The following is a 10,317-nucleotide window of genomic DNA, read 5'->3' on the forward strand; positions in this document are numbered from 1 at the left end:
ATAATCCATGGACAAAAACTATAGCTGACCATTCCCATGGTGGACCGGCGAATCTCTAGCAAGTAATCCCGGGTGCAGTCCTTGACAATGAACTGTTACACGTGGACGCAGACTGACTCCCTCACAGCAAATTCTTGGACCAGCCTCTACCTGATACACTCCAAACAGTGGACCCGGGCGAACCTTCAAAATAATTCCCTGACTAAAAGTGAATCTGATTCTACACCTTGATTCAGGCGTGGAGACTCCGCGCGGGGGCATTGAAATCCTCTGGACACGTCTGAAACTGGACTTAGGCGACAGTATGGGACTCATGCTGATCGTGCATCAGGAAATCCCTGGGGACGACGACTGGCAGCTGGTAACGTTCCTCGAGTGTACAAAAGCTAATCTATGGCAGTAAGATGTCATGATGGCCAGCCTGTAGTTTGTAAGTTCGACGGGCGGTATACTCGGGCTGATTTCCCGCATCATTACGTTTCTGGACCTTGTCTGAAGGTGTTACAGGTCACAAGGCCTGGACCGGGCAACAGAAGTCTTTAGTATAAGTTCCTGGGAGGGAGGGTCTTGAACTGGGCAGTTATCTCAACGTGACCTGATAAAGTAATCTGAAATAATCCTGGATACGATATAACTGATACGTCACACTTGAAGAAACTCCGCAGGCATTCAGAACTCCGCAGTAAGAGCACCTGACACGGAGCGCCTAGGCTGTGGGTCAGGTGAGGGCGTTCATCGATGGGCGTCAGGCTGGACTCTTCTCTGTAAAGGTGCGGCTGGAGTGGTAGGCTGAGAACTGGGTACGGTGGGCACAGCATGAACTCAAGTTGAATCGTTTAGGCGAATCTGGGGGGGAAACCGGTTGTTTTCCAGCAGGTCTGCCATGGCCCAGGCTGATTCTGGGCTGATCAGTAGAGATCCTTGGGGAACAATCTGGCAAGCGGATGTATACTGCTGTGGATAGGGCGGCGGCGGGCTGAGTTGCGGTCGTGCAGTAGAGGGTCCCGGACGCGCCTCATCTGACGTGTTTATACAGTGGTATGGGGGCGCAACTGGAACTTCCAACGAAATCATGGACGAGAGGGGTGTATCTGAGTACAATCGTATAGGGTGTATATTGCTGGTTGTTAGGTTTATTTTCCGAGTTAGAGAGCGCGTGACACTCCGGGCGGGTGGCTGGGATTTGGGTAAGTCACCATGCTCAGGATACGCCTTTGGCACAACCTATATCTACAAAGTCACACTATTTACGCAGGCTCTTACGCCAGAATAAATCCTCGTGTCAGGCCGAGAGAGTACAGTCACACCGTGGGATCCAGGTTGAATCTGCAGAAGGAAATGCCTGGACAGAGGCTGGTTCTGAAACATGCACACCATGGATCCGTGGTTAAAATAAACCCTGGGATAGAGACTGTATCGGATTATCAACAGGAACCAAGTAGAATGTGTTCAGTAAGCAAAACTTGGACAGCTGCCTAGGCAGGGTACATTTGAACTGTGACTCAAGTCCTGAATCTTTCAGCAGGAATTCCCTGGACAAAGGCTGTACCTATTGCAGTCACACAGTGGGACCCAGGCTGAATCCCAGCAGTACAATCCCTGGACACCACCTGCGGTCTGATACCGTCACAAAGTAGACACACAGAGCTAATCTTCCATTATTAAATATGGTGCCTCAGGCTCCATTTCCCGTGGTAATAGCCTGGACACATCCTGAAGTCACTACGTAAATATTTTGACAGAAACGGTAATCCTAGCGTCTAAATCCACCACCAGCCTGGAGGCTAGTACAGTCACATTGTGGATCCAGGCTGAATCCCCATCAGGAAATCTTTGCATACAAGCTGTAGCTTCCAGATTCTAACCATGGCGCCAGGCTGAATATTCAGGCAGTAACCCACTGACCAGGCTGTAGCAATGCACCACACTGCGGACCCAGGCTGATCTCTAGCATGTCTCCCTGGCCAAAGTCTATGTGAATACAATCACAGAATGGGCCCTGGATGCATTTGCAGAGACCGTGTTGGGTCGACTACAACTTTACAGCGCGTGAACGGTCGTGTCTCTTTTTCTCTTGACTGCGGCCGGGAGCCCTCTGTCATTGATCCCGCCTCGCTGCCTGTCTAAAGCGATCACATCCTCCTGTCCCTATTGCCTTCTCTCTGGACGTCTCTACCCGGTGCCGCTGGGGGCACATTCTCTCTTGTGTATCACACGAACTGAAGGAGGTCTGCCCGGTGACACTGACGGGCCCCTGGCTTCTAAGTCAGGCTCTTCGGTGTCACCTGCCAACCCGTTACCAGGGGGTCAGCAAACCTACAGCCGAGCGGTAGGCTCGGCCAACACAGAGCTACCGAGAGGAACGGAGGTGCCTTGTGTTTGACGAAGTCAGTGAGGCCCCGAGTGGGCAGAGGGCCTCGCGTGGTGATGAAGAGGTGTGCTTGCTCTCTGCAACGCAGGGACGGGTTGACGCTGGCCCCCGGGGCGGCAAGATTCCCAGGGTGGCCATCAGGGTGGGGGCTCTGTGCGTTTTAGCAGTAAACAGTAGGGCAGACGGGAAGGGAGCTCACCTCTTCTTTTCAGCCTCACCTTCAGAGCCTAATTTCTTCACCCAAGTGCTGGATCCATCTTCAGGACATTGTAGCACACACTAGCCCGACCTGCTTCCCAGTGGCCTCCCACAGCGCCTGAGGGGGAAAGAGAAACCAGCTGAGGGCAAACACCTACAGAGCAAAGGGAGCCCTGGAGCACCTCTCTAAGCAGACGGGCCCGGGACACGCGAACCAACCTGAGCGTCAGGAAGAGGAAAGCTGTCCCAAGTCGCTGGGCCCCTACCACCTTGTTCCTGCATGGGCGCCACAGACAGGGGCACGGGAATGGAATCGAGCCTGCTTGCTCCCCACGGTCACCCTGTCAAGGCAACCGGAGGAAACAGAACACAGGTGCACCGTGACTCCGCCTCCCTACTGCGCCCACTTTCAACCACACAACCAAACCGTCCCGTAGGCAGGGCAATCGTTCCAAGAACAACCCGTGGAGCTAAATGTGCACGTGGGCTAGATCCACAGAGGGGAGGCGGGGACGAAAACAACTGGGACAGTAAAACAAGGGGGCGCTGACCAAAATCTTTTCTCCTGGAAACACGTACCTGTAGAGTTCTGCACCAGGTACCGCCCGTGTGGGTGTGGGGGGGGGTGTGGGGGTGCACGTGTGTGCACGTGCGTGCTCAGGAATAGGCACGACTACTGTCATGCTGCGTGGACGTTGGGATGGACGCGGGGACGTGGAAAAGCTTAAAGAGCTTATAGAACGTACGTAAACTGTGGGCCAGTTGAAGCCCCAGGCCAGGGAATCCAGCCCAGAGATACCACCCGTGGAGCAAGTGTAAGTGGCATCACACACCAGCACCCTCGACCAGGGCTGAGACTAAAGGGAGGAAGAAAGCACCTGTGGAAGGACAGGGAGGATGCAAGTACATGAGAATCATAACGGGCCCGATGCCCAGGCCCGAAAGAGGAAGACCCACCCCCCACCCCCCCAGCCCCACTCCCATCTCAGCTACAGCCACCTTTATCTCCTTCTCCAGTGCACGGGCAACCTTTCCCCCACCCCTGTGTAGGCCCTTGAGAAACACCTGGCCTTTTTTTTCATAAGTGTTGGCACACCGAGGCATAACCGACTGCCTCACACTGATTTTGCTGGTTTAAGACATCACTCTTTAATTTTCTGACACTCTTGTGGCTCAGGATTATGGCCGTGATGGCTTAGCTGATTCACCCCTGCTCCCCTGTCCCACAAGACTGGGGCGAAGGGCTGGGCGGATGTGATCTCATTTGGAAGGTGGACAAGGCAGAACCACTTTCACAGGCATCCTTAGGGTCGGCAAAAGTCATCCTCTGGGTTGGCAGTGGTGAAGGCATGCGTGCGTGCGTGGTGGCCCTTGACTGGGTGCAGTCCTCAGCACCTCAGTGTGTGGCATGTGTCCAAATAAAGTTTCTGGCGTTCCCAGTGCCACCAAAGCGTGTCGTCCCTCTCTCGGTCTCTCAAAACACAGGATGGCCGATTCAACTTCGTCTTGTGCCATGTGTCAATGTCCGTTCCCGGAGGGACGCTTTGTCACCTTATGTTGGGCTAGCAGAAAGGCAATTTTTGCCTGCCACTCAAGCGTTTGAAAGGCACTATGCAAACGTGTGGTCACACCAACTCCGAGACCCGTGGGTGCCAATCCAGAGGAGGAGAGGTCTTTTGGTGCCAGGCAAGGTAGAATTTCTCGGAGAGTTTAAGTATCCAGAGGGGATCCCAGGAGAGTGGCCACAGAGGAGGGAGCGATACTACAGAAACACGAACGCGCACATCACACACACACACACACCACACACACACACACACACACACACAGACAGAGGGGAGACAGACACTCAGACGGAGCTCTTCACTGCATGGCTTTTCTGCCCTTGAGCAAAGGAATTCAAGTCTAGCAAAGAGCTGGGTTTGCCGGACACTCCCCTCTCATGCCACAGAGCTTCGGGCTCTCTGTCCCCTGGAAGAAAAGTATCCAGCAACTTCGGCCACCATGCATTTCCTTGTACATTTTCTGAGAGTTCCCAGTGGTTAAAGGTCCCGAGGCAAACCGGATTCTGATTTTCTGATTTTGGAGCGCGAACTCCTGGCTCCAACTGGCACAGGCCACATAGGTATCACAGGGCACCCGGGCACCCCAGACGCAAGGCCGGAGGCTTCCCTGGAGGCGAGCTCCTTGTGGAACCTGGGCTGCTAAGTCCGGGGGGCGGGAGGGGTGTTCGGCGGGACCCGGCAATCCCGGAGACCGGCCTGTTTCCACAGGGCGAGGGGCGAGGCAGCCGAGGGTGACGCCCACTGTCCTCGCCCTGATTGGTCGTGATGGGGCCGAGCGGCCTGGGCGTGGCTTGGAGCTGCTTCCTGCCACCTGGACACGCATGCCTGGTGTCCAAAGCTCCTGCGCATGCGTTTCAGCTCTCTTCACCGCAGAGGCTCCTGGGAACGATTCAGTCCGCAGCGAAGCGTGATTGTAGTCGCTGCGCATGCGTGTTGCTCGGCCCACGTGCTGAGCTTCCAACTGCCGCACCTTCGCCAGCTGCTCCAGCTCAGAGCCAGGTCCGCATGGGCAGTGAGGCGGGACCCGGGGTCATCCTAGTTGTGGGAGGGGGTCCTTAGGAAGCAGGGGCCCGCGGGTCCCCAGGTTGTGGTGCGGGAGGTGGGTAGGGTGCTGGCCCTAGCTGATGGGTGGGGCGAGGAGGCCGCCATCTTTAGCGGGGAGGTGGTGCGGCAGTGCGCGGCCCTGTTGGAGGGAGAGGTGGCGCGGATCATGGAGGTGTTTTGGCAGCCTGTGGAGGACATGATGGAGGAGGTGAAGGTGGTGGCGGAGGAGCAGCAGCAGGTGGTGGCGGAGGAGCAGCAGCAGGTGGTGGCGGAGGAGCAGCAGCAGGTGGTGGCGGAAGAGCAGGAGGAGAAGCCCCAGGAGCAGGGGCAGGAAGAGCCAGGGCCGTCCCCGAAGAGCGCCTCGCTGGAGGCGCTGGAGGCGCTGAAGGCCTTGCAGTCAGAGCTGGCGATTTTGAATTGCAAGTGCAGCCGACAACTCCTTGGTCTCCAGATCGTAACATTTCGGTGGCGGAAGCCTTATCTGGAATACAGAAGCACCCTCATCCAGAGCATCCCTGGCTTCTGGGTCAAAGTTGTATCCTTAATTTTGTATTTGAGAGACCACGTTGTGGCCGGGCTAGTGCAAGGGGTACCTAACATAGCGGGCCGTTTGGGTACCAAAATGTATCCATTGGCTTGTGCATTGTGGGCACACTCAGGGAAATGTGATCCTGAAATTGTGGGGGCATGCTGATTTTCTGCCTAGCAGGAAATAAGACTAGGGCTTTAGTTGCAAAGGTCCAAAAAGGTATTGTCATTAGTACCAGGACCTCTTGAGACAAAAGAGTTGTCTTGTGCACAGGTTCTTCTTAGAATAACCATCAGGGAAAACGGAGGTGAGAGTGGGGAGTTATGAATGCGCATCCTAGTTAGAGCCAGGAGTGTTTGCTGTGCGGAAATAAGCTTGTTCTGTCCAGATGGAGATCAGGGCCTCCCTGTCAGAATCGGAGGCTCCCTGTTTTAGTGCACAGATATGCACACCCCGAGGGGCTCATTGTGCCTTCGTGCAGTCTGTATTGAAGGAATAGGACTAGATGCTAGTGGGGCCTTGAGATCAGACACTCCCAGGCCGCTCTCCAGGCTCGCTCTGTTCTCCCAGCCCTTTCAGCTCCGGCATCTAGAGGCTCCTTGACGTAAAGCAGTTTGTGAACCACCCGCGGATGTCGGCCATGATTAGCACCCAAGATAGAGACATGCTTAGCTACATGACCGACTTGCAGGTCAGGCTGGGGAGGAGAGGGGAAATGATTTATCCCGGAAAGCGGGAAAGAGCAGGTCTGCTGGAGAGAGATTTCACCCTCCGCCTCCACTGTGTCCCGGCAGGTGGAGGAGCTCACAGAGCCCAGTGGTTACCGCAGGATCATGTTGTTTTTCCGGAAGAACCCCTATTTCCAGAATGAGGTGGTTTTTAAGGAGTATCACGTTGACGTCACTAGTAAGAGACAGCTCCCTGGATCGTGGGGGAGGGCAGATGGGGTGAGGTGAACTTGAAACGTGATTTAGGCCCTTGGCCCACGCTCCTTTTCCCACAGGATATAGGGCATCTTATCTCGTTCCAGTTCAGTGGCACCGTCGTTTTGAAAAGGAGGTGTATAGCCGCAGGCCCAACAACAGCAGCCTTAACTTCTTCAGCTGGTTCTCTGACCACAGCTGTGTAGGATCTAGCAGGATTGCTAAGGTGGGGTGCCTCTGGGCCTCCTCAGCAATGGCGATGTTGTTCGGCTGCTCGGGGGGAGGGGTGTGGGCCTGGCCTGGCCTGGCCCGTCCCGACCGGGCCCCTTTCCGCTACCAGATCATCGTCGAGGACCTGTGGCTCCATCCCCTGCGCTACTACCCGAGGGAGAAGGGCCCCACCGGGACAGGTCACCGAGAGGAGGACAGGTGGGTAAGGAGCCCAGGGGCTGGGCGCTGAGACGAGTAAGCTGGGTCGTTTATTTCACTCATGGAGGAGTTGAGGCTCAGAGGCATACAGTGACACCAGGGCGTGAGGGCGTCAGGGTGCGACAGCACGTCTGGAAAACTGCAGTGCAGGACTGGTTCTGACTAGGGAAGCTTTAGGCGAGTGAAGCAGCATGAGAGTCAAAGTCACTGCGATTCAAAGGTGCACGTCTCTGAACTGTCATTCCATGGCCATCAACCCCACCCTCAGGCCTCCTGTACCGCCCCCTTAAATTTGGGCTTGCCTCAGGTTCCCCCCACCACCCCGTTTCCACAAAGGTCTGTGAGTCCCCTTTGTGCAAAGCCTTACCCCGCTGTCCCATCATTTTTTTCTGTTTTGATCATCACCGTCATCTTTTAATTTTCTTCTGCATCTCCTTCACCTCCCATGGCTATTGTGAGAACAGTGGCCATTTTGCGTCGATTATGAAGAAAAGTTTCTAATATGCGGTTGGAGGAAATGTAAGAGATCACAGGGGCTGTGACTCTGTCTCCTGGGCAGGGCCTTAAAAAGTTAAAGCGGTCTTTAGCGTCGTTCAGAGAGGTTGGGTTATTATGTGTGTGCCTGTGTGTGTTTCCAAAGGAACTCCCGATCTTGAGATGTGTGTGATGGAGCATCACCCTTGACCTAAGAAGCTGCTTTGGGTGAAGGCGAACGGTCAACGTGGTTGTCGTGCACACGAAGAAACGAAGAGAGGTCTGGTGGTGAAACGTACAGAGAGGGAGACACCAGTAAACGTGGAATAAAACCGGAAGATAAATAAACAGCATCAGTTGTACGTGTTTGTGTGGTGTTTGTGCAGGGGCTCAGGGTAGACACATCAGCCCCAGGCAGGCTTCTCAGTTTGCTGCCTGGGAATTACCAGTCCATGGAGAGTTGTAGAGGTGGGGGGAAATCATACTTTGGGATTGCATCAGAGGATGCAGTTCTTCCTGTGGGATGGGGGTTGGGGAGGAAGGAGAAATAAGAGAAGGACTGGTTAACTGGGGCCTGTCATTTTTCCAAGGGAAATGCGGAAGTTCAAGGAAAGGGCCTGGTGAGCAAGGGCCTGAGATTGAAATGCTGGAAGTTAATTTTGTTGGATAGTGGTCCTCCATGTATCCTCCCTGTTGCATATCATCAGACACTTTAATGGGATACAACGGGGGGAAGCCTTAGCATTTAATTCACTGTTGGACCAGATGCCCTTCTAGTGCATATGAACACAGGGTCTTTTGCTGAGACAATTAGCCTCTCAGGGCTAGGGTTCCAGACAGCATCTCAGGACATGGGGGTATAAGGTGTATGGAGGGCATCTGGGGAGGGGAGGGAGACACGGGTGGGAAGGCAGTGAGGTTGTTAGTTTGCTCTGGCAAAGGTGACCAGGGGAAAAGGTAAGTTTGCTGGGAAACGGATAAGCAAACAAAAACAGAGTCCCTCACATCTGAGTGAGCTCACGTGAACTCTGTTCTTTTTTCCGGGGGACTCAGTTTGGTTACAAAAGGGCACATGGGGGGAGGGGAGAGGTGAGGGGAGTGGGGAGTTGGGGATGTTAAACAGGCAAGTGCCAGGCCACCCAGCTGTGTGCTCTGTGTCCCGTGACGGCACAGTGGTTAATATCCCTATTTTCAGACAGGCTTAAGCCCTTTGCCCAAGGCCCGCTTCAGGCCAGGTCCCCAGAAAGTAAACATTTTTCTCATGAACAGTCTGGTAGAGGTGTCCCATCCTCGCTGAATGGCTGGGCACACGGTGTTTCAACCACAAAGGCACTGTCCTTCTTCTGGGGCCTTGCCAGCACTCTGTGCCCCTGAGGCCAATGGGAAGACCTAGAGCATACCGAGCTCACCCAGGAAGTGGTGAGCACTTCGGGTGCTCCTTGCCAAGTGGCTGGCTGCTTCCCAGAAGCACGTCTGTCTCTGGACCAGGCAAAGGACAGACTCTGCCACAAAAGGAGCAGGGAATGTTCAATGTTTGTCCCCCCCAGTGTTCTTCTCTCTTCCCAGATACAGCGGCTCCAGCACAGGCGTCCCTGAGGGTGGCATATTGACAGTACCATTTCCGTCCCACATGTTGAGCTCTCGCTCAACGACTTTTGGTAGCAGAGCCTTCTCCCAAAAGCCCCAGCTCTTTCCAGGACGAAGGTTTGACAATCAAAGTTCATGGAGTCACGGATGTCCCCTTCAAAGTGCACTGAGTTAGATCGCCGGCTCAGTGTCAGGTTTTGTATTTGAACATCTACATCCCAGCTATGCCCCTTCTACAGTGGAGACATCCGAAGGTCTAGAAGGCAAGGCTTGGCCTTTGCCCGCTGCTGTCCCCACAACCACCCCACAGACACTGTGGAAACAGGTCTTCTCAGCTTCTCGCACTGTACACCTCAAGGAACCCTTGGGGCTTCCACATGCTGGTCCCTGTCTTTCCTGGTGCTGGTAAAAATAAACTATGCTCTGATAACCCTGCAGTGGGAGTGGGACAGCATACTGGTGCGTGGTCTTAGGGAACCTCAGACGGGGCTTGTTCTAAGGACTCCAGGATATTTATCCACATCCAGAACATTTAGTAAGGTCTTGCAAAGGACTTAAACACCAAAGCAAAGGTTGGGACAGGCTCCCCCAACTCCTAATATCTCCTGCCAGTGCTTAGGTACCAAGCCTATGCTTAGGCCTGACCTGTCCTGGAGTGAAGCTGGGCAGACGTCCATGGATCAGGTAGCGGAACTGTAAACTGTGGACGGTTGACTTGATTGTCATTCTCTGGAGACTTGGCATGATGTGTGCCCCAGAGGCTATAGCTTACTGAGTTTCCTCCTGGGCTACAGAGCTTAGACGTAGGTGTGACCCGGTCTCTTAAGGGCTTTTTCACGTGGGGCCTCATATCTAGGTGCGAGTAGATTGAATGCACAGTTGCACACGTTGCCTGAGGTTTTCTTCCGTTGAACTTCAGGGCATGTGAGGCCCAGCAGATTACTGATCAATCTATGAGCATTCTGGCTCAATCACTCTGAGCCACGTTTGTGTTTCCTGGTCTCTGGACATGTTCATGTTTTCCTCTGTTTGAAATGAAGATGGTGTGTCTGTGTTGTGTTTGCCCATGATCTCTCACTCTGAGCGTGAGTTGGTGTTCCTTCCTCTGGCTTTGCCCATGCCTTCGTCTCTCTGATCTTCCACCCATGCCTGTGCCCATATGCACACCTCTAGTGCCGTAGCTGTCTCAGTCTGTTC

The 10,317-nt window shown here is 54.3% G+C and overlaps 1 protein-coding gene across 1 annotated transcript; it reads left to right on the forward strand.

The window, feature by feature from the left end:
* Nucleotides 1-304: 304 nt before the first annotated feature.
* Nucleotides 305-7,059, forward strand: LOC114905975 (testis-specific Y-encoded protein 4-like; the record flags this gene model as incomplete). Its single annotated transcript, XM_029240407.1, has 6 exons — nt 305-361; nt 5,219-5,713; nt 6,321-6,398; nt 6,502-6,613; nt 6,711-6,856; nt 6,960-7,059. Coding segments are annotated over exons 1-6 (988 nt in total), but the record flags the coding sequence as incomplete, so codon positions are not given.
* Between the last annotated feature and the right edge of the window lie 3,258 nt (nt 7,060-10,317).

Source organism: Monodon monoceros, unplaced genomic scaffold (assembly GCF_005190385.1).
Source record: "Monodon monoceros isolate NGI ecotype Baffin Bay Population unplaced genomic scaffold, NGI_Narwhal_1 Contig3452_ctg1, whole genome shotgun sequence".
Classification (NCBI taxonomy): Eukaryota; Metazoa; Chordata; class Mammalia; order Artiodactyla; family Monodontidae; genus Monodon; species Monodon monoceros.